Below are 24342 nucleotides of genomic sequence, written 5' to 3' on the forward strand. Positions count from 1 at the left end.
GAGTCCAGGGAGGGGCCTGAGGTGAGGCGGGGCGCGGGGCGGTGCTCGGGAGTGGGGGCGGGGCGAAAAGTAAGGGGGCAAAGTTGGAAGTGAGCAGGGATGCGGGGGCGGACACAGGCGTAGGGGGCCTGGGGGCAAATGGGCGGGGCTGGGGGGGGTGAGCCGGGCCGGGGCGGGGGCCGCCAGGGGGGTCCGGGCGTGAGGCGGGGAGGCGGGGCGGGGGCGGAGGCGGAGGCCGGGAGGCGGGGAGGGGAAGTGGGTGGGGCGCCACCGGGAAGGGGGCGGACCCGAGGAGGCTTGGGGCCCGGGTGGCGGCGGCGGCGGCGGGACAGGCGCGTGGCCGGGTCCGGCGCGATGAGCGGGGCCGGAGCCGCTCCGGGGGCGGCGGACGCGGTCCGGGGGCTGCGGGTGGACGGACTGCCCCCGCTGCCCAAGAGCCTGAGCGGGTTGCTGCACTCGGCGTCGGGCGGCGGCGCGTCGGGGGGCTGGCGACACCTGGAGCGTCTGTACGCGCAGAAGTCGCGCATCCAGGACGAGCTGAGCCGCGGGGGCGCGGGCGGCGGCGGGGCCCGGGCCGCGGGGCTGCCCGCCAAGCCTCCCAACCTGGACGCCGCGTTGGCCCTGCTCCGCAAGGAGATGGTAAGGGGGGCTCCGCGGGTCGGGGCGAGGGGGGGGGGTTCCCCGTCCGGGCTCGCTGTCCCGGGAAAGTTCGCCGGGACCCGCGCTCTGCTCCGGAAGTCCGCGCGCCCACCCGCCCTTTTCTGGCTCTTTTGCTCCTGGAGCCGGCGCCGAGTGAGGGATCCTGTCCTCTCTGCCCACGGTGCAACCCTCACCCGGGGAGGGTCCCCACCCAAAAGGCAGTTTTCGGAGCCCGGGCGCCCCAGGTCCGGCCCCAGCTGGCTCGGAAACGGGAGGCGCGTTGTGGGGTTCGCTCGTGGCCTCTGGGCGGACGCGGCGCGCCGCGGTCACTCCTCTCCCGAGTGAAACAGACCTCCGGGGTCAGGGAAGGGCTTTCACTTCGGCTGCGGGGTGAAGGGCTGTGTGCGACTGTTTTGCTGCCTGGGAGAGGACAGTTTTTTTCCGCACGAGTGTAGACAGCAGATTGGAACAGCCCTCGCCCCCCTCCCCCGCGCCCCAGGCGGCGCGTGCAGAATCCGATTACTTCGGGATGGCTCCAGCCTCAGATGGCTGTGAAGGCGAGCGCTCGGCCCATCCCCTCTCAGCGTGGTGGAACCGAATCCCCCAACCCGCTTCCCCGTCTGGGTGAAGCCCGTGTGGGTTCTTCGGGTCGTGTCTGGGCGCCAGACAATGGGGCTTAGCTTTTTTCAGTCCTTTGGAAGTACATTTGGTGATGTGGACCGGGACACAGGATTTCAGGTGACGCCAAAACAGGGCAAGGGCTGGGATTTAGGTGACCTCGAGCCTTTCTCCAGCTTTCTTCAACAGGCTTAGGCTAGGCCAGCGGAGAACAAACTTCCCTCCTTTCTAACTTCCCGCTGGGCCCTGACCACCTACCCCTGGCCACCGGGCTTTCATCTTGGAATCGGCCCCTTCCTTTCACTTAGTGCAGGTTCTTATCCTCTTTTAAGTACAGGTAGAAACTTTATTAAGGAAATCTAATACACGAAAGCTGCTTTTTTTCCTAAGACTCAATTTGCCAAAAAACTTATCACAGAAATCCTTTGTAGATGCATCTGGTACGTTAAGATACTGTTTAGAAACAACTTATGTCTTTCTTTCTTTTTTTTTTCAGGAGCATATCCATTCTGAAAAGTGAGACTTAATTAAATCTGGAAAAGCAGTCTTGTTTTTTAATCAATTAGATATTGTCTTCCCACTCTGTGGCTGGCACTGAAATTGTGATTTCCAGTTCTCTCTGAATAGATTTTCTAAGCTTCTTACAGAATGACTCAAATTCCAAGACAACCATTTTTGATTTATTAATAAACATTAATTGACACCAGCATTGCACAGCTAGTGAGCTGCATTTTAAGTAGATAAATCCACATCTAGGATGTTTACAGTTGGGATTTAGATGTGGCACAAATACGGGGGTGAAATGGGAGTACTCATCCCGGGTTAAGTTCGACACTGGAACAGACAGGAAAACCTCAGGGCCACTCCTTTTCTGAAGCTCTGGTTCATAAACACACTCTAGTGGCTTGGGAGTCGATGTGCTATTCCCAGAAGTATTTTTCCAGGTCCCTCCTGGTTCAGATGGAGAACAGCCACAACCTTATAATTATGCCTTGGACCAGAACTCTAAGTATTTGAAATACAAGGAAAAATAAACTACTATCTTTGGTCCGTCTGATATTTAGCTGAGATAAAGATAAGATATGGCTACAGGCCTTGACAAGTTCTTTCACAGAATGCCCCAAGGTCTTTAAAAGTACTCCAGGTGTTTGGGCTTTTTTTGTTTTTGTTTTTTTTGTTAATGTTTATTTATTTTTGAGAGAGAGAGAGAGACAGTGTGAGCAGGGGAAGGGGCAGAGTGAAAGGGAGACACAGAATCCGAAGCAGGCTTCAGGCTCCCAGCTGTCAGCACAGAGCCCAACGCGGGGCTCGAACCCACGAGCTGTGAGATCATGACCTGAGCTGAAGGCCGAAGCTTAACCGGCTGAGCCACCCAGGCGCCCCTCTGGGTGTTTGGGCTTTAAGAGATTTACTAGCCTGGGGCAGTGGGGTCCAAGTAGTAACTTAAACGGAGTTCATTCCTGAATTATCTGGAATAATTTGTGTTGATCTATTTCATTGGAAGGCCCCGAGGTCAAATCTGTGTCGAGGGGTGTACTAGAAGTCCTGGCAGAATGTGATTAATCCCTTTTTGAAAAAGTCCTGTGCAGTCACAGATTCCTGTGATTAATCCTTTTTTTTTTTTTTTTTTTTGAAAGTCCTGTGCAAGCCAGCAGTGGTGGTGTCACAAGGCCTCTCTGATAATCAACAAGGGAATAGCGCAGATTGTACCTTAAAGAGGGAGCGGGCACTGGGAAGGTGGGTTCCAGAGAGCCTCAAGTAGCGTGGGAAGGGTTGAAGTGGAAGACTGGCACAGAATCGGACTTTGAGGAATTGATAGCAGGGTGCAGAGGAAGCAGGAAGTGGGGGGTGCTAGAGGTGTGCTTGGAGAAGGTGAGAGCCTCCAGCGGGGTGGAGGCCAGTGACCGGGAAACAAGAAGCAAATGGGAGACACTTCTCTGAAGCAGAAAATGCAGGAGTTGCCAGTTAACTATTAGAGTCTGGGAGGAGACGTTAAGCTTTTTTATGGAAAGTGCAGCTAAGCAAAACAATGAAAAGTTCCTCATAGACCTAGCACCCGGAGATAATCACTGTTAATAGTTTGGGATATTTCCTGTGTAGGCACAATGTAAATGCTTTCTGTACATCAGAACTTCTCCATGAGATGGATACCCAAATTCTTTCTTCCTTCCTTCTTACCTCCCTCTTTTTTCTCTCTCCCTTTCTTTTCTTCTCTTTATTTTTCCTTCCTCCTTCCTTCCTCCCTCCCTCCCTCCTCCCTCCCTCCTCCCTTCCTTCCTCCCTCCTTCCTTCCTTCTTTCCTTCTTCCTTCCTTCCTTCCTTCCTCCCTCCCTCCCTCCTTCCTTCCTTCTTTCCTTCCTTCCTTCCTTCCTCTCTCCCTCCCTCCCTCCTTCCTTCCTTCCTTCCTCCCTCCCTCCCTCCTTCCTTCTTTCCTTCTTCCTTCCTTCCTTCCTCCCTTCCTCCCTCCCTCCTTCCTCCCTTCTTTCCTTCCTTCCTCCCTCTTTCCTTCCTTCCTTCCTCCCTCCTTCCTTCCTTCTTTCCTCCTTCCTTCCTTCCTTCCTTCCTTCCTTTCTCTCTCCCTCCCTCCCTCCCTCCCTCCCTCCTTCCTTCTTTCCTTCCTCCTTCCTTCCTTCCTTCCTTCCTTCCTTCCTTCTTTCCTTCCTTCCTTCCTCTCTCCCTCCCTCCCTCCCTCCCTCCCTCCCTCCCTCCTTCCTTCTTTCCTTCCTCCTTCCTTCCTTCCTTCCTTCCTTCCTTCCTTCTTTCCTTCCTTCCTTCCTCTCTCCCTCCCTCCCTCCCTCCCTCCCTCCCTCCCTCCCTCCTTCCTTCTTTCCTTCCTCCTTCCTTCCTTCCTTCTTTCCTTCTTTCCTTCCTTCCTCCCTCCCTCCCTCCTTCATTCCTTCTTTCCTTCCTCCTTCCTTCCTAACTTCCTTCCTCCTTCCTTCCTCTTCCTTCCTTTCCTTCCTCCCTCCTTCCTTCCTTCTTTCCTTCCTCCTTCCTTCCTCCTTCCTTCCTAATTTCTTCCTTCCTTCCTTCCTTCCTTCCTTCCTTCCTTCCTTCCTTCTTTCCTTCCTCCCTCCCTCCCTCCCTCCCTCCCTCCTCCTTCCTTCTTTCCTTCCTTCCTTCCTCCCTCTTTCCTTCTTCCCTCCCTCCTTCCTTCCTTCCTCCCTCTTTCCTTCCTTCTTCCCTCCCTCCTTCCTTCCTTCTTTCCTTCTTCCTTCCTTCCTTCCTTCCTCCCTCCCTCCCTCCCTCCTTCCTTCCTTCTTTCCTTCCTCCTTCCTTCCTAACTTCCTTCCTCCTTCTTCCCTCCCTCCTTCCTTCCTTCTTTCCTTCCTCCTTCCTTCCTAACTTCCTTCCTCCTTCCTTCCTTCCTTTCTTCCTCTTCCTTCCTTCCTTCCTTCCTTCCTTCCTTCCTTCCTTCCTCTTTCCTTCTTCCTTCCTTCCTTCCTTCCTTCCTTCCTTCCTTCCTTCCTCCCTCCCTCTTTCCTTCCTTCCTCCCTCCCTCTTTCCTTCCTCCCTCCCTCCCTCCCTTCCTGTATGCTTGACACACAACGTTAACATTAGTTTCAGGTGTACCACACAGTGACTCAAGTCTCTGTGTTCTGGGATGCTCACTACAAGCGTGGCTACTATCTGTCACGACACAGCGCTATTACGATGCCACTGACTATATTCTCTATGCTGTGCCTTTCATCCCTGTGACTCAACTCATTCCAGAACTGGAAACCTGTACCTCCTGGACCTTCACCCATTTTGCCCATCCCCCCCACTCTGTCTCCTCTGGCAACCATTGGTCTGTTCTCTGTATTCTTGGGTCTGTTTCTGCTTTTCGTTAGTTTGTGCATGTTTTGCCTTTTAGATTCCACATGTAAGTGCAATCATATGGTATTTGTCGTTCTGTGTCTGACTTACTTCACTTCGCATAATCCTCTCTAAGGTCCACCCTATTTCCATATATTTTAAAAAATCACTCAGAATTTAATTCCCCTAAGATCACAGATTCAACCAGATGTGTCCCAAAGCTTTGTTTTAACCCTTGCATTGTACTGCTCGCATGCACAGGCACTCCCACCGACACAAATACACACGGATCGCATTATACATTCTTAGCTGCATTTTCAGGAGCACATCTTGCAAAGGTTTTCCTAGTCAACACATGTTACAATGTCTTCAGTAACTGCAGAGTCTGCCATTGTGCAGGAGAGCAGTAACCTTGCTAATCCATCATTGGGAAGCTGGGGTTCATTGCAGCAACGGGGGAGTCAGGAGGGGTGGCTCCTTTAGAGGGAAAGGTGGTTTGTCATTACATCAGTGGAGGAGTATGTTACACATTTAAAAATGAGGAGCTGGAGGCTGGAAAAGAGGCTTGGACCTGGTGATAAGACAGTGAGGGGTGGGGGGGATGGGTCCAGGGCAGTCTGGGCTCTGAGGGCAGGGGAGCTGTGTGGACTTGGTGGTTCCCTGCCCCGCATGGTGCCCGCTGTACCCCCCTGAGTTAGCACTTCCTGTTCTAGGAACCCTGCTCGGTGAAGCTTTGTCCTGCTGCTGTGGTCCCCGCCCTGCCCCGGGGCGGGTGGGGGGAGTGGGGCCATTTGGGATGCGGGGAGGGTCACACAGATAATACTGCGCTCTATAGCTTACCTGCTCTATAGACCGGAAAAAAGTCCTTTAAGACCAGAAGCTGAGTTTGTTGGTTTTTTGTTTTTGTTTTTTTGAAACATCAGAGGATCTTTTAGAATCACATTCAACAGATGTTCGTTGGGTGCGTGTTAGGTGTAAAATGCTATGGAGATCCAAGGAAACTCTCTAGCCATTTCAGGAGCGTTATACCATCTGGGAGATGTGGTCATCTTTACGCCGATAGGAGTGCTGTAGCGTGGATCACCTCTCAGTTTTCATGCCTGGGCTCTCCGTGTGAGTGATAGTAACTCGGTCTGAACCAGCTCTTGCTGAAGAAAACTCTCGAAGGGCTGGATATATACAGAGACAGACTGGAACCAGGGCCGATGGGGCATCCGGGAAGCCCACCGTATTCTCCTCCCCTCCCCCCTCCCCCCCGCATCATTTTATTTTTTTCCCACGTTTTGGACCGTGGCTGTTAACAGGGTCCACACTCAGTTTCGGCCATGCTTCTTAGTTCCAGTTGGTAAATACTGTGTGGAAGGACGCCAGCGGGCCCAGCTTGGGTGGTCTGGCCAGCGTGGGCCAGCTAGTAGTGACTGAGGACAGGATCGCATTTTACTAAGATAGTGTGACCATGTGGATGGGGTAGGGGTGGGGTGGGGGTGCTGGAGATCCCCCCGCAAAGAAAGGCCAGTTAGCAGAAATAGAGCAGGGGGCTGCTGGACAAACTATGTATCCCAGACCTCTTTCTACGTAAAAATACTTTGCCCTGAAGGGCCCCCCCCAGTTTAATAGACTCTTACCTGCTAAGCGGATAAAGCCATATTTGCTCACTGGATCTGGGTTGGCTTTTCAAATCCTTGCGTGTGGCTGCAGGACACCCTTGACTCTCAGTGTCAGCCGGGACCCCCGACACACACTTTCCTTGATGTTTGTACACGGACCACCCATTCAGCGGCTCCGTGACATTAGCTCATCAAGTTTGAACACCCCAGAGAGTCACACGAAAGCGTGGACAGCAGATTCTCAGATATGGGGGGCAGGACATCTTTGAGGGGCTGCCATCGTAGGGATTCTTGGGGTCCACCTCTTACACCATCAGGGGCAGGTTCTAGCAGCATTGATTTGGAACCTCTTTTTTTTTTTCATGTTCCCCCCCCCCCCCCTTAAAGCTGTCAAATAGCTATTTTGGTCACCAACCCGGGCGTGAGTGGGAAGTCATCCACACAGAACCTTTGAGTGCCTGGGCTGCGGTGGTTTAGGCGAAGAATTTAATCTGATTCAATAAAGCTAGATTTCTGAGACCAGCAATGCTTCTCTTCCCTGCGTTTTAGTTGAGAGAACAAGTGCATGTCCAATGAGTTTGTTCAGTGAACTGTATTCCAGGAGATGTGTGTTAGCTTGAATAGCCCGCATTCCCGTGGATTTCAGCTCTTATCCTGCACGTGAAGCCGGTGTGTTAGGGGATTTTAGTCTTTAAAAGGGTTTATGGTAAAGGTCCAGTCCCAAAGTCAGGCCTGTGAAATGCCATCTGGAATAACAGCATTAGCCTCCGGTACAGCATTCTTGATTGATGTTGATCATAGGAGAGCGGAATGTCTGGTGGCCTTTAATACCGTCTTTGTGTATTGTGTTCCCCGAAAAATGGATCACCAGCCCCAGAATCCTCCGGGCTGCTTGCTAAAATGCTAATTCCCGGGCCTCTTCCTATACCAGCAGTATCAGACTAGGAGAAGACAGAATCTGCATTTTGAACAAGCTGTTTAAGAATTGGGTAGCTCCTGGGGCACCTGGGTGGTGCAGTCAGTTACATCCTACCCGTGATTTCGGCTCAGGTCATGATCTCACGGTTGGTGGGATCGAGCCCTGAGTCAGGCTCCATGCTGACAGCGTGGAGCCTGCTTGGGATTCTCTCTCTTTCTCTCCGCCTCTCTCTCTCTCTGCCCCTCCCCTGCTCCCGTGCTCTCTCACTCTCTCAAAATAAATAAACTTAAAAAAATATATTAAAAGAAAGATTTGGGAAGCTCCTGAACCAGGCATCAAGAGCCCCAATTCTGTTGTTAGATTATGTGGTATAATTGAAGCAAGCACTTTGCTATTTTCAGCTAGAGGTCCCTTATGGGGAAAATGAGAATTAAATGCCATATAGGCTCCTTTTGGCTATAACAATATAATTCTTTCCCCCTCCTGCCTATGTGGGTCTTGATGGTGCCTGCAGAAGTTTACTCTGTCATAAAATAGTGTAGGTGGGGCGCCTGGGTGGCTCAGTCGGTTAAGCGTCCGACTTCAGCTCAGGTCACGATCTCGCGGTCCGCGAGTTCGAGCCCCGCATCGGGCTCTGGGCTGATGGCTCAGAGCTTGGAGCCTGCTTCCGATTCTGTGTCTCCCTCTCTCTCTGACCCTCCCCCGTTCATGCTGTGTCTCTCTCTGTCTCAAAAATAAATAAAAACGTTAAAAAAAAAAAATAGTGTAGGCACAAGTACAGGACCTACCTATTGCCATGTGCTTGGTGTCCCTGAGGACACCACGTGGTGTCTGTAAATTCTACAAAGAAAAGGAAGAGCAGCACAAGGTTGTTGTTCTTGGACCGTGTTCATCAAAAATTAAGCTGTCTAGGGGCGCCTGGGCGGCTCAGTCGGCTAAATGTTGGACTTCAGCTCAGGTCATGATCTCGCAGTTGGGAGTTCGAGCCCCGCGTCGGGCTCTGTGCTGACAGCTCGCGGAGCCTGGAGCCTGCTTCCGATTCTGTGTCTGCCTCTCGCTCTCTGCCTCTCCCCGCCCCAACCCCACCACGCACATGCTCTCTCTCTCAAAAAATGAATAAACATTAAAAAAAAAATTTTTTTTTAAATTAGGCTGTTTAGGCTGTAATTACTCTGTATAGTACTTGTCCCCACCCCAGGATCCACCAAATAAAAGCACAACTAGAAAGGTGTATATGTATCATAGTTTGTGGGGTGGGGGCAGGTGCAGCAGGGGCGGGCTGTGGGCTCACTGGTCTGGTTTCATTCGCTTTTGAGGTTATCTCTAAGTGAGGTTACACTTCTGGTCCCAAGATGTGACAGTATAGAGATTGAAAGATATTTTTTTCATACCACTTTAACTTTTATGTATTACCCGCCCCGCCCCCCTCCCCCCCTCCCCCCCCAACCTGTAGAGATCAGAAATGGATATCTTGCCGGAAGCACAGCCCTTCTGCTTTTCCCCCACTTCCGGTTAAGGGCATTCTGGGAATGCGAAAGTGCCCCGGTTGTTGGCACTTTGGGCACCTGGTCACATGCAGAGGGCCTCGAGCCAGTAAGTGCTGGAGCATTTCTGTGTTGCTCTGGGCCAGCGTGTCTGTAGATCTTGGAGGCTGCACGGCCAAGGAGGTTCAGGGAGGGAGTTCAGGGAGGGCTCAAAGAGAGGACATTGGCCCTTGTGCATGCACTTCCCGCCCACCAAGCAGCATTTGGAGGCTTTGCGACCTTGCTCCTGGAATGCCCACCTGAACTCCATGGAGACTTCAGACCTCGGCTTGAAAAGCTACATTTTTCACGATCCTGTGTATGAAACCCTACAGGCGGACGGACCACAGACTGCACGAACAGGAAACCAGCCGTGAGACTGGCTGCGTCAGATATTTGCCCCCCAATTACCCAGTGTCTTTCTCCAGAGCCCCGACCTTCTATTCATCTCATTCATTGCCCACGGGCTCCAGATGTTTCCAGGTGATTAGTAGGCAGGGCTCATAGAGGTTGTTCTTTTCTTTCCTATTGCTCGTTCCCTCATAGACCCTTAACCCAGAGATGTACATCCTCCTCCAGGAGCTTTGGAGACAGAAAAACCCTTAGGCCTCCTTATGGTTCTACTGAAATTCATTCAGGCATGTGGCCTTTTCTGTTTTTGAGTGCTTTCAGCTCACTTCTCTGATTGGCTCTAAGAGCCATGCACTGGCCTGATTTTATACAATCTCGTCTGCAAGGATTCTGGCAGGAAGCACTGCCCTTGACCGGAGAAGGAGGGGTGGGGAGGGAGAGCCTCTGTCCTCTGACCAGTGCTCTCCAGGGGAGAGGCAGCCTCTGGGGGACCCCAGGCCTGTCGCAGCCTAGAGAGGCTGGACTGAGGATTACCGAAATACCCCAGGCCTGTCGCAGCCTAGAGAGGCTGGACTGAGGATTACCGAAATACATTTGAAAGAGGATGTTTGGTATGTTCTTAGGTTGTTGACTGCACTTAGAATTAGAGATAAAATAGCCAAGGTCATTGCAGTTAAAGAGAAATGGTAAGGTGTTTAACAACTCTCATAACCACAGATAGGCAAAGTAAAACAATAAGGTGTCATGTTTTATCTAAAAGACCAGCAGAGGGACACCTGGGTGGCTCGGTTGGTTGAGCGTCCAACTCTTGATTTCGTTTCAGGTCATGATCCCAAGGTCATGGGATCGAGCCCCATGTTACCATGTTAGGTTATGTGCTGGGAGTGGAGCCTGCTTAAGATTCTCTGTCTCCCTCTGCCCCTCTAACCTGCTTGTGCTCTCTCGCTGTCTCAAAAAAAAAAAAAAAAATAGCAGAGATTGAAAAAAAATGATCATAGTAATGGTGAGGATTTGGGGATATAAACACCATAAAAACCGAATCTCTTTTGCTTTTTATGTCAGTTGTCTGAAAAACTCTGGCAACTGACATGAGGCTTTCTATATATTGTCCAAGAACTTGGTTTTGATTTTAGCTTCAGATTTGCTCCCCGAACTGCATCTACTCTTGCAGAGGGGGAGTTCCAGTTAATTGGATATCATTCAAGAAAATGACAACACAAACCAACCTTCAGATGCATGTTGAGTTCCAGCGTGTTGTCAGGGGCCCTTGGGTCATGTTTTTTCCTCCAGTCCCACCTGATTTCAACATCAGTTGTGTCCATGTTTCACTCATTATCTTGGGCAATGGCCTTTTTTTAGGCTTTGGATACAAACCCTTGAGGAATGGTCTCCTGTTTGCAGGCCCAGGACTGGGGAGGGATTGGAAGGAAAGCATCCTTTTCCTTTCTCAACCCCTTCTGCAATTTTATTTTTATAAATTTTTCTTACAGTAATAGTCACACAGTGGGTAATGATACTTGTACTCAGATGTGTCTTGCAGTGATATAGAATAGTGATCGAAACTCACTGAAAAGCGTGTGATAACTATATGAACCTAGATGTTCACAGTATAAAAAAGTAAGTTGCACAGACGTGTGTATATGTGGTATCTAGCTAAACAGCTTGCATAAACATGGTGTCTCGAGGGATACATACTAAACTGCTAAAAGTGGGTATCTTTAAAACAGTTCTTTTTTTTTTTTAATTTTTTAACATTTTATTTGTTTTTGAGAGACATAGAGATAGAGCACGAGCAGAGGAGGAGCAGGGAGAGAGAGGGAGACATAGAATCGGAAGCAGGCTCCAAGCTCTGAGCCATCAGCACAGAGCCCGATGCGGGGCTTGAACTCACGAACTGTGAGATCATGACCTGAGCTGAAGTCAGATGCTTAACTGAATGAGCCACCCAGGCGCCCCCTAAAACTGCTCTTAAAGTGTGGGCTGGGGGACATTTAGGGGTCCCTAGATCCTTTTCAGTGTCCATAGTTATGTGGTTGTCATATTGATAAATGAGTTGTTTTAAAATATTACCTAAGGAGGGGGCACTTGGGTGGCTTAGTCGGTTAAGTATTGACTCCATCCCAGCAGAGGTCTTGGTCTCAGGGTCATGAGTTTAAGGCCCGGGCTGGGTGTGGAGCCTACTTAAAAAAAAAAAAAAAAAAAAAAAAATTACCGAGGGAAATGTATCAACATTTGGAAGGTCTGCATAATTCAGTGAGTCAATATTTCACAGTTTTCATAGCACTAATGCTTGCTGTTACAAAATCACACCTGGTTAAAAGATCCATTCAAAGTGCACGACTGATAGATTTTAAAAGATTTTTTTAATGTTTATTTATTTTTGAGACAGAGAGAGACAGCATGAGCAGGGGTGGGGCAGAGAGAGAGGGAGACACAGATTCCGAAGAAGGCTCCAGGCTCTGAGCGGTCAGCACAGAGCCCAACGCGGGGCTCGAACCCACAAACCCCGTGAGATCATGACCTGAGCCAAAGTCGGATGCTTAACCGACTGAGCCACCCAGGCGCCCCTGATGGATTTTAATGTAACAGTATAAAAAGTCCATTGGCATAGTTTCAAATTCCACACTGCAGCCAACTGAAGGGTAGTGTCCAAGAAGAAAACCCACTGTTTTCTAAAAGGCTATTACATATCTGTGTGAGGCCAGAGTTTCTTCATTTACTTCAACCAAAGCAACGTGTCACAAAGGATCAAATGCAAGAGATAAGCCAGGCATTAAAAAGATGTACAAAGTGGTGGCGTTCATAAAAACGTTATGTTGGGGCGCCTGGGGGGCTCAGTCGGTTGAGCGTCCGACTTTGGCTCAGGTCATGCCCTCGCGGTCCGTGGGTTCGAGCCCCGCATCTGGCTCTGTGCTGACAGCTCGAAGCCTGGAGCCTGCTTCGGATTCTGTGTCTCCCACTCTGTCCCTCCCCCACTCATGCTCTGTCTCTCTCTCTCTCTCTCTCTGTCAAAAATAAATAAACATTAAAAAAAAGTTATGTTCACATGTAATGGGTATATTATTTATGTTTAAATGGATCAATATGAAAACTCAGTCTCAATTCCTAATAAGGTAAATGTTGACAGGTATAATACACATAAATGACAGCTCTTAGGGGCCCTCAATAGTTAGAGGTCCCAAGACCAAAACATTTGGAGACAGCTGCTTTAGAACATGGGAGGAGGGAATTATGGTTCACATAATTATGAACCATTGACGTTTTAATATGACTAGAACGTTTTATTTTTATAATGGGGAAAAAGTAAAAGAATGTGCAAAGCCATCACTTCATTGGTACCAATATTAGTTTAGGTTCGAGGGAAGCCAGTGTGGCCTGGAAGAGGTTGCAGAATGGGCTCCGTCAGTGTGGACGCCTTTAGCTGTGAGCAGTAAACACACTGAAACCACCTTACGTGGTAGAGAGGGCGTATGGGCGAGTGTAAAGCTGCAGGAACTGTGGGTGTGGCTTAATCTGGGGGTGCAGCCACGCAGCCTGGTCTGTTTTCTGTCTCTGAATCACCCTGACTCTTCAGAGTGTAGTTCTCAGCCCGGTGAGCCTAGGGCCCGCACAGGAGACGAAGGAGACCAAGTAACCCAAATGCTTTTCCACCCAGGAGAGGACAGTGCCACGTAGGGGCCACATGATGGACTGGAAGCTTGCTTAGTGGGCACAGAATTACGGGCCACCGGCGAGTTTAGAAGTCCTTCAGGGGCCGGGCGCCTGGGTGGCTCAGTCGGTTCAGCGTCCGACTTTGGCTCAGGTCATGATCTCACAGTTCGTGGGTTCGAGCCCTGCGTCGGGCTTGTGTGCCGGCAGCTCGGAGCCTGGAGCCTGCTTCCTATTCTGTCTCTGTGCCCCTCCCCTACTTGCTCTCTGTCTCTCAAATATAAAAAATAAAACAAAAAAAAAGTCCTTCAGGGGAATCTCAGTCCAACCTGAGCTGCCAAGTTAATAGCCCCTTCTCCTACTGGATCAACACCAAAGAAGTCTTTCTCTTCGGTTTTCCTTTGCAAAAGAGTATGCAGGTCAGCGTCCTTCGGTCACCGCGTCCTTTTTTCAAAAATCAGGTTACGATCCATCAGGTCACTGCTTTATTGCATTCCAGCCTCGCAGATACCCGCTGGACACCTGGATCAGACTTGGGGGCATTTCCCAGGTCTTCTGTAAAATAAATTCGTTCACAAGCCATCCGTGTGTGCTTAGTCATTCATTCCGTTTTTGAAAGGTAACTTTGAAAATGGTCTCATTGTGAGTTAATACATATTCATAGTAGAAAATCCAGAAAGTTCAGAAAAGCCAAATACAAGTCACCTGTGATGTTAGCAGCTAGCAAGCTGCTATCCCAGCTGACACGGCGACACCTCTTTGCCCGGGTCAGCTGTGCGGGCAGTACAGGCTGGTGGTCAAAGCGCTGACCTTGGAGTCCTAAACATGGGTGCTGCTCCCTGCCCTCCTACCGTATGCCCTCCATCAAGAGCCTTCATCTTTCCGGGCCCCAATTTCCTCATCATAACAGAATCGGCACCTACCACACAGAACAAGGAGGAGATTATGTATTTGTGCACCACCGAGATTTTCTTCTCTCTGGTCAATCCCTAGAAGGGAACAGTTAGCTGGTTAAAAGTTGTGTGCTATTTTAAGGCTTTTGTTGCCGTTACCAGTCAGACCGCCGCGCAGGTTTCACAGGCATGCAGCCCTGTGTGGTGTTGCCTACATGATATGCTTTTTTATTGTTACTAGTTTTTTTTTTTTAACGTTTATAAATTGAGAGAGTGTGAGAGCACCTGCAAGCGGGGGAGGGACAGGGAGAAAGGGAGACAGAGAATCGTAGCAGGCTCCGGGCTCTGAGTTGTCAGCACCTACCCGACGCTGGGCTCGAACCCACAAACCGTGAGAGCATGAGCCAAAGCCGGACGCTTACCTGAGCTGCCCAGGCGCCCGTTATTCCTAGGTTTTAAAATTGAGAGCATCGTGCTCGTTGAGAAAAAAATTAAGCAGTGCAGAAGGCTATAAATTCCCAGTCCCACTTTCTAGAGGTAAGTTCTGCTAACAGACCTTTTCTCTTCCGGTCAGAAGCTTGCCCATGTGTGCTTATGCATATAAAGTGAATTCCTACCATGTACTGTTTGGTAACCTGAGCTTTTGTGCTCAGCAGCACACGTGGGTCACTGTTGTGGGTCTCTGTTGTACCCAGCTGTCACCCTTTGAAATGACTGCCTAGTTTTTATTGTATGACTTTACCCTACTTTTCAAAACCAAGTCCTTACCTCCTTATGTTTCGATGTGAATTTTCATCCAACAAACCTTTTTTTGCATCTGTCCCCGTATTTCACACCACCCCCCTCCCCGCCTATATTATAGCTCATGATTCTTTAGTTTCACTTGGAATCTGTGCAACCCTGCCCATCTGTGAAACCCTGCCCATCTTAGGTTGAGGAATGCGGTGGGGAGATAATGGTCTGGTGTGGCAGTGGGGGGGTCATTTCAGAGCCGGTCCCAGTATGATTTACTGAACTAACCCATCCCCCCACGTTGACCTGCTTCTCCCCAGCCCCACGCACAGAGCCGGCTGCGGCTATGGAGCAAACATAAACAAAACCGATTCTTTTTGTCTCTGTTGTGTTTCCTACTTATTGCTGGATTTGGGAAGAAGTTGCTTTTGTTTATGTACTGGTGAGTCACCCCAGCTTGTAGTTTCTTTTTTTTTTTTTTAATTTTTTTTTTTTTAACATTTTATTTATTTTTGAGACAGAAAGAGACAGAGCATGAATGGGGGAGGGGCAGAGAGAGAGGGAGACACAGAATCGGAAGCAGGCTCCAGGCTCTGAGCCATCAGCCCAGAGCCCGACGCGGGGCTCGAACTCGTGGACCGCGAGATCGTGACCTGAGCTGAAGTCGGACACTGTAGTTTCTTAAAACTATTTTTCTTAACTACCACTTATTTCTAAAAAAAAATACCCTAAAGTTTTTTGTGATGCTTTGTTTTCAGTCATCAAAAGCTTCCTTTTAAAAAGTTCCTTTCATCTTCCGAGCCTTGTATCCGAATGGTCACGTACCTGCTGGAATTGTGTGAAAGTTGGGAACAACACTCTGACCCACGGCACCTTCCAAAGGTAGAAACTTAGCACCCCGAAACCCGGCTGGGAACCAGTACCCTGTCCGATGTGACTTGTATTCATGTGGTCAGTCTGTTGGGCGTCTTTGAGACCATTTCGAGGGTGATTCAGGATTGTTGAGCCCCATTGTTGGAGATGTGGGTTGCTGAGCCACCTGTGCGTTGCAGCAGGGGTGGGGGGTGGTGGGGAGCTCTGTGCAGGGGAAAAGAGAAGAACATGACCAGGAAGTTAAGCAGGAAGCCCAGACAGAGAGAGGAAGGAATGGCATTAGCAGTTTAAAGCAATGGAAGCTAGCTGATTGTTCTTAATTGTCTTGAAGGTCTAGAATAAGGGCTACAAATTACACGGTCTTAGAATATTCTGTAGTTTTCTTCAATTATCTGAAGTTTTGCAATCTGCTTTCACAGAAGAGCTGTATTTTCTGAATCCAGCCATGAATTAGATCAGCTGGCCTTCAGGGACATGTGGGAACAGATCACTAAGGTGACAGGCTTCCCCTGCTTGTAGTATGGGGACAGTGGTGGGGGGGTTAGTGGGCTTGCTGAGGGCTTGCCCCCACCCCAGTCCTTTTTTCTGGAAGGACAGGTTCTTGTTCGTGGGTGATTTAATCATGTTCTGAAACCACTCTGCAGTTGAGTTCTCTTGCATGGTCCCTCTCTCCCCTTCCATATTCTCAGGCACCCATCCCTTCCCCCCGACCTTCAAGGTTGAGAGTGAGTTTGATTTCTGGAGCTGTCCTGAGTCTCTCTCCCTGATGCAGACAGTAGCTGGGTCACTGCATGTGGGCTTGTCCTACATTAGAAGAAAGCAGACCCATGTGCTTACTGGCAGCACAAGGCAGGCAGAGAAGGTGGGGGGAACTGGGGAGCACCGGTGCCTCAGCCAAGGTCCAAAGAGCGGAGGAGAAGCTGGCGTTGGGCCGGGCAAGCAAAGAGGCTTTAACACAGTGGGGACAGGTCCGGGACAGTCTGGGGAAGAAGGGACTTCCAGCCAACCATTGCATGAGGTGCAGGTAGGAGAGCGCAGATTCAGACCAGATTATAGAACACTGCCTAGGGATTTTCAGTTTGCCTCTAGAAAATGTAAGTTAAAGTGTTGAATCAGCCACCGCCGAGGGAGAGGCGCCCAGCGGGGAAACTGACTTGCTCATGTAGCTACTTCCCTCCTGCCCGCCGAGTTCATTTGGAGGATGGCTGGTAACTCCGAGGAGTTTGGTCTAGTGCCTGCAGAAGGCACTGAGAAACCAGGGTGTGTGTAGGCATGTGCATGCACGTGTGTGTGCTTAAATCCCTGTTAACTTAGTCTAGGCACTTGGCGTCTGTTCAGCAGGGTAATAGGTGTGTGCAGGACGGAGCTGTATTCCTAGGCGGGTCCGACCTCCGTTTCTAGGCCAGCGTTCCACCCGATGACAGGGCAACTTGGTGCGTCATTCCAGCTGCTGCCGCCCAGAAAGGTCCAGGACATGATCCTGACTCGGGGCCTGGAAGACCTTGGACAGGGCACCTGAAGAGAAAAGCCTGGGACCACAGGTCTTTGAGTTGTGTGGAGTCAGAGGAAGTTAGAGCCTCAGAAACCCGGTTAGCGGTTGTTAGGGCTGTAGAGCCCCGTGTTCCCCTGCGCCCCCCTGGGCCCACGCCCACCCTGCCCAGAAGATGAAGGCCAGGCCTGGTCCGGTACTGCTCCTTCTGGTTTTTCCTCATTCATTTCCAGGGTGGGAAACAGTTTTGGGATTGCCCAGCCCTACTGGTATTAGAGTGACTCGGTAGAAATCGCTTCAGGATTCCAGATGAATCTTCTCTATGACTTTTTTTTTTTTTTTTTTTTTTTTTTTTTATAATTCCAGGCTAGTTAACATCCAGGGTTGTATTAGTTTATGACTTTTTTAAAAACGTTGGTTTAGGGGCGCCTGGGTGGCTCAGTCGGTTAAGCGTCCGACTTCAGCTCAGGTCATGATCTCACGGTCCGTGAGTTTGAGCCCCGCGTTGGGCTCTGGGCTGATGGCTCAGAGCCTGGAGCCTGCTTCCGATTCTGTGTCTCCCTCTCTCTCTGCCCCTCCCCCATTCATGCTCTGTCTCTCTCTGTCTCAAAAATAAAAAATAAACGTTAAAAAAAATTTAAAAAAAAATGTTGGTTTATTTTTGAGAGAGACAGAGTGTGAGCGGGGGAGGGGCAGAGAGAAAGACAGAGACAGAATCCAAAGCAGGCTGCAGGCTCCAGGCTGCAAGCTGTCGGCACAGAGCCCGACGGGCTTGAACCCACAAACCATGAGATCGTGACCTGAGCTGAAGTCAGATGCCCAACTGACTGAGCCACCCAGGCGCCCCTAGTTTATGACTTTTTAAGCAAATACTACTAAGACTCTAAGAGGGTGTGGCTTTCTTTATTAGAGTTTCCATTCCTTGTATTAAATCCTAGCACGGACAGTAGGTATGTGTGAACTTGCCAAGTCAGAGTCTTGCAGTTTGGTTACTGTATTCAGACCCGGACACTATGGAGGAGCCCTGGGAAAAAAGGAGCAAGTCCCTGGGGAAGGGACTAGTTGGTTAACGGACCAGGGCATCATTGCGAATAGTTGAAAGACCCGAAGCTACTGGCTGGAGAAAACAAATCGTTTTTTTCAGGGGTTAGAGGTGGCAGACCGAAAATTACCTTCAAGTATTTAAAAGGTGGTTAAGAGAAATGAGATTTGTGTGCGTTGCATAATGGTCACACCTAGCATCAGGGGACCTAGAACCTAAGGGCTGGGAGATTTTGACTTGGCATGCTGAAGAATTATGGCTGTTGGAAAATGAATGAGCTGGCCTGGAAGGTCCTCCTTTGGAGGGTTTGAAGTAAGACATTTGAGGTCCTTTCCTGTTCGAGAGTCTGCAGTGAGCACCCTGGTCCTCAAGAAGCAGGTTTGCTGGTTAATTTCCAGCTGGCTTGTGACTGCCCTGGCAGGTGACCATCTTCTACCAAAGATGGTCAGGTGGTTGCTGCTCTGTCTGCGGGATTGAGTTGGGGCAGGAGGAATATGGCTCCACACGGGCTGCCTGGTACATCCTGTTCCTGCCGTTCCTTTCCAAGATGGCATTCTGCAGGCTGGCAGAGTGGAAAGAATCATGAACATAGTAACAACAGTAGCAGCTGTCACCCTTTCCAGAAGTTGAACAGGATGTCCCTGGTCTCACAGCTAGGGAGTGGCAGAGCCAGCATTTGAACCCAAGCAGGCAGGCTCCAGAACCCGCGCTGTGTTCCGTGCTCTTCTGCCTGGCTGGCCTGAAAGTCAGTGCTCACAGGAGAATAAATACAAGGGGCCCAGGGAAGACAGATACTTGTGTCAAGAACACTGGCTTCGGCGCCAGAACTGGATGTCAAGATCGTCTGGGTAATTTTCCAAACACAAAGGTCGGGAGCCCGCTTTTCCTCATGACGACGTGTGCACAAGCTGATCAGGAACAAGAGTGTTGGTGTCCGACTCTAGGATGTGGCCCTGTGGCCTGGGCGTCTTTTGGCTTACCCACGACTTACCTAGTCAGGGTGGACTTCTGACAGTGGATGCCATCCAGCCAACTCTGCCCTCTCAGACCCTCTCTCCTGAAGTCTTTCTTCCCTGAACGTCTTGGCAAAATATGCTAAGTCAAGGTGCCTTGGTCCTATTTCTGTGGTCTACTCAGCTAGAGCAGGGAGATAGCCAGTGTTTCCTCGGCAGTTTAGCGTGGTTGAAGGGCGTGAAGAAAAATCTGGGACTTAACACCCAGTCTTAGTCATGAGATGAATGCTGCTTTCTGGACCCCAGCTTCCCTTGTGTGAAAGTCGGACCGTCTTATATGGCGGGTCTCGTCGCTGGATAATTAGGCTGTAGATCTTGTCTTTCTCGGTTTTCTGTGTGCACATTCCCATGCCTCTTCGGTGCTTTAGCCCTTGCTGCACAGGAGACATTTGATGACTGTTTATTAAAATGGATGGGTAGCTCATTGGAGCCCTCCCGGTAGCCCCGTAAGAGAAATGATTATTCCCTCTTGTCATCAGCCAAGGCTTAGAGCTGATGCATGGCTTGCAAAAGGGCCAAGAAGCAGGAGGCAGGTCTCCTAGCATCTATGTAGAGTGTCTCCCCTTACGACTCGCAGGGAGGTCTACAGCTCAGCAGCTCTGTCACCAGCGGCCCCACACCCGCTGGACCCGAGGCCGCACGGTTAACAATCACCGCAGGTGATTCTCATGCAGTGGCGTCGGATGCACTGGGCTGGGCTGCATTTCCAACTGGATTAACCCTTCGGTCTTTGGGACTGATGGAAACACTCCATTTCCCTGGCTGACTTGTGCTCTTTCCCTTGGGACAAGGCCGTGGGAAGAAGGGAACTTGAAGGTGAACAAATAGGTGACTTTCAACTGTTCCTTGATAAGCCACCAGTGGTGAAAGTGGTTCCCAGGAGAATCCGTGGAGGCCCCCAGGTCTCACTAGACTTACTCAGTCGCCTGCTCTGGGGAGTGATCCCACAACCATCTTTGGGTAAGACTGACCTTGTCGGAAGAGAGGGAGTCGGAACACTTCTCTTGGGGGCCCGGAGGCTGAGCCGGTCAGAGGGTGGGTGCTCCAGGGCGCAGTGTGTGACACTGACAGGCGAACCGCTGTCACTGGCAAGGGGACTCTTGTCCCAGAGAGTTGAGAATGATTTTGGTATCAGGGAGGGCACACGCGGGTCCCCTCTTGAGTCTGATCATGAGGAAAGGCCACACTTGTATCTTGGCATCCAAAGGGTAACCAGTCGGGGCCACCAGAATGCGTAGCACTGTTCCTTCCCGGGGCACGCCCGGGTGCCAGGGTGAATTCCACAGGCTGGGGCCCGCAGCCCCGACGGTGCGATCCTGCCCTGACACACTGAGTAACGTCTGAGGTGTGGGCATCCCACAATTAAGGTTTTCTCCAAATTGGAAAATCCAAAGCATCCGAGTGATGCCCTGTGTCGTCCACGGTACGGAAAGAATGTGCTGGCACGAGCAGATTGCTGGCTGAGCGTTCGACTAAAATTAAACTCCAGTGCTGACTTCTTGTTTTTCCCTCCCCCTCTCCCCCCGCTCCCCTCAAGGTTGGCCTCCGCCAGCTGGACATGTCCTTGCTCTGCCAACTCTACAGCCTGTACGAGTCCATTCAGGAATATAAGGGAGCGTGTCAGGCAGCCTCCAGCCCGGACTGCACCTACGGCCTGGAGAACGGCTTCTTCGAGGAGGAGGAGGACTATTTCCAGGAGCAGAACACCCTCCACGATGGGAGGGAGCGGGGCCCTCCACGGGACCTGCCGCTGCCCGTCTCCCCGCTCTCCAGCAGCGACTGGATTCTCGAATCCATCTAGAAAGGGCTCTCCGCCGAGAGGCCACTGCTGCTACCGGACCACCAGCATTTGCCTCTCCTCTGAAGAAAGCTCCTCTCCTCCATCGTGGGCGGTCGTCGGGCGCCAGCGGCCGGTGCTGTCAATTTAATCTGGACGACACACGTGGCAGGGTGTTCTGGTGGCCGGAGTTTGTGCCTGGGCGATCCAGAGGTGCCCAGCCACATCCTCGGCTCTGTGGTACTCAGGTGCGCCTGCCGAGGAAGGTTCTTCCTCCATCCTTTCCCCCGGGGGACACCTTTCGGGGCGTTTTGCGCAAGGCAACTTTTACTGGTTCGTTACTTCCTTACGGGGTGGTGGACGATTTGCACCCTCTGTGTTGTAGGAACTGCGTCCAATTTGCAACGCAGGGAAACTAGCATTTCGCCGCTCCCCTGCCTCTATGCATTCGGCAGCCTTTCTCGTTTCTGTCTTGTGAGCGTTTAAGGCCCTGGGTTGGGCTTTATTTCTCTGTAAGCCGCACTGCTAGCTGCCCAGGTGACTCAGTGGAAGCTTTTTACCAAAAAAGTAAACATTTCAGGTCCTACCCATCGACTGCATTCTCTTCACCTGTCGAAACAATTCCTATCGTTCTTTGTCTATTCTATGGAGGAGGGAGGGAGCTAATACGGAGATGTGTGAACGTGGGAAGCTGGGGCAAGCTCATGTTTTGTGTCATTCACTGAAAGGTGGTGGCAAACGTTTTTGTTCTGAAAGATTCTGAACGTGAGCTAGAATATTAGCGATCCTGCCTCTTCCACTCAAAAACAACGATCACCTTAAGCCTTAATATATTTATTAAAATCCTTCACGAACACTTTACACTTTGTAGGTTAAAAATGAGGATAAAATGCTAGACTCTCTGACTGGGGTTGTGTGTTCTTTTGGTCTGAACGCCGAATCGTCCGTTTCCAGAACTTGAATGCATTGAATCCAGTCAACTACTGAAAGAGAATTACAGTATCTTTTCTTGCCGTTGAGAATTTGAAAGACGCTTCATTCCTCTGTTGATTTATTCTTGGACCACGCAGTTGGGTCTCAGCGCTGCTCTGTCTCTGACCACTTCAGATCCCCTGCCCTCTTCTTTCTTTTGACGTGATAATTGCTTACTAGCGTCTCTTTCGGGTTAGAGAGAGGAGGGAAAACTAATCCCCAGGAACCAACAGTTGACAGCCTGCTATGTACGGGATCGGACCGTGTGTTGGGAACTGGGGTGAGGCATACAGAGAAGGAAGAGCATTCCTGCTGATCTCCTGTGTTGAAAGTAGTAGTTAAATGAGAGACGGCAAACTGCCTCCAGTATGTGGCTCAATCGTTCAGGGGGGGACAAGAGAATTAAAAGTGGCAGGACTGGTGCAGTCTGGTCATCTCCCGGAATCTTTGAGGTGGGGCCCCTACTTAACAAGGAGTCGAACCTCAGGTCAGCTGTTCTCAACCCTGACCACGTTAAGATCACGTGGGGGGCTTTCGGAAGAATATTGAGTCTGGCTCAAGAACCCCCATCTCCATTCTGATTTAATTAGTCAGGAGTGAGGCCTGGGTCTCTGCACACTTCTAGAAGTCCCCCAGGTGATTCTAACGCAGATCCAGTTGCCATCCAGTGTTCACACTGGCCCGGGAAGCAGCATCTTCTTGGAGCCCCGGACAATGGCCAGGAGACTCTGTCCTCTCAGGATGGGCACCCGCAGCCAGGGAGTGAAGCTTGCAGGGAGTGAAGCTCAGGCGAGGGGGAGCCCCCCAGTTTAGAATGCACAGCTTCTGGGTGCCTGGGTTGCTCAGTCGGTTAAGCATCCGACTTAAGCTCAGGTCATGGTCTCACGGTTCGTGGGTTTGAGTCCTGCATCAGGCTCTGTGCTGACAGCTTAGAGCCCGGAGCCTGGTTCGGATTCTGTGTCTCCCTCTTTCTCTGCCCCTCCCCTGCTCTCTCTCTCTCTCTTTCAAAAATAAATAAATGTTAAAAAAAAAAAAAATCGAGAATGCACAGCTTCCCTGGGTCTGCTGCCTCTGGACTCTTCTGGAACTGCAACCACAGATTCACAGTGCCTTTGAGTTTGGGGACCCTCATGTCAGTATTGGGGGGATAGGCTACCAAAGCTAGAAGTGGAGTGAATCCAGGTAAGCAAGGGGCCTCTCCCTTACTGTGGGGAAGGGCTGACACGTTCCTCACCCCGATGGTGACGTGGCAAATATACATAAACCACTGCAGGCCTTAGTAGTCCATTTGAAATCTATATAAATTGCCCCAAACTTTCTCTTACTCCAAATATAGTGTAAATATATCTTGGCAAGGAATATTAAAATTTCCCAAACTATAAAATGTTTTCTAATACACTCACCTTACAAAGGTCCTGCAAATGATTAGAAAATAAATTCTGCTGGGGTGGGGGGGGAGGCTCCTGGGTGGCTCAGTAGGTTAAGTGTCAAACTCTTGATTTCGGCTCAGGTCATGATCTCTCGGTTCGTGGGATCGAGACCCGCATTGGGCTCTGTGCTGACAGCACGGAGCCTGCTTGGGATTCTCTCTCTCTCTCTCTCTCTCTCTCTCTCCTCTCTGCTCCTTCCCCACTTGCACACTCTTGCGTGCACTCTCTCTCTTACTCTCAAAATAAATAAGTAATTAAATTCAGCCACTGCCCTTTATTGCTCCCTGGCATAAGTCATCACCTCTATGTTTGGAGTGGGGCTATTTTGCTACTCCAACAGAGTGGCCAATGGAGGGCCTGGTAGGCAGTAAAACAGTCCAATTTTTGCTGAAGAAGCTGTAATCTGTATGGCAATGTACAGAGCAGATAGAGAAAGGCACCTTTCGCTTTCTAGGGCACATGTGCAGTGAACCCAGAGTTGTTGATAATTTAAGCCTTGCCATTCACAAATGATGCAGTTCCTCTCATGTCCCTAAGTGGCTCTCAGAGTCAATTAACCAGCCTGATTCCTTGCTTTCGTTTTTCTGTAACCTAGGTTGATGTCATTCATTCGGCTGACATGTACTTAGTCCTATTTTGGGTCGCGCTGAGGCAGGCACTGAGAGCACAATGCAGAACCTGGAGGGTCTCTGGCAGATCCCCCTTCTACAAACACCTAACGTGTGCGGGTAAATACTACGATCAGGGAAGTACGAGGGGCCCCTGAGGCCCAGAAGGTCATGGCTAAGGGAACTGGAGTTCTCAAATGAGGTTTGGGCTCCATTTACGCTTAAGACCCAAGCAGGTGTTGGAATAACGTGCTGTAGCCCCTCGATCTTAAATCACAGCGCGTTATTTCACGATTTACCGTGCAGTGCTCTCTCCTGGATCTTGCTCTGACTTCTCCGTGCACACGCCTCATTTCTTTCAGAGCCCGTGATTATAGACATAGGTATGGCCAAGCGCACGGGTGACGGAA

At 50.4% G+C, this 24342-nt stretch overlaps 1 protein-coding gene across 1 annotated transcript; it reads left to right on the forward strand.

Annotated features, from left to right (window-relative positions):
• Positions 1-316: 316 nt before the first annotated feature.
• Positions 317-21827, forward strand: FAM89A (family with sequence similarity 89 member A). Its single transcript, XM_042960338.1, has 2 exons — positions 317-639; positions 20683-21827. Exons 1-2 carry the CDS (start codon positions 355-357, stop codon positions 20944-20946), a joined length of 549 nt encoding a protein of 182 aa, XP_042816272.1. The 5' UTR covers positions 317-354; the 3' UTR covers positions 20947-21827.
• The last annotated feature ends 2515 nt before the right edge of the window (positions 21828-24342 follow it).

The sequence above is a fragment of the Panthera tigris genome, chromosome D2, assembly GCF_018350195.1.
Source record: "Panthera tigris isolate Pti1 chromosome D2, P.tigris_Pti1_mat1.1, whole genome shotgun sequence".
NCBI classification, from domain to species: domain Eukaryota; kingdom Metazoa; phylum Chordata; class Mammalia; order Carnivora; family Felidae; genus Panthera; species Panthera tigris.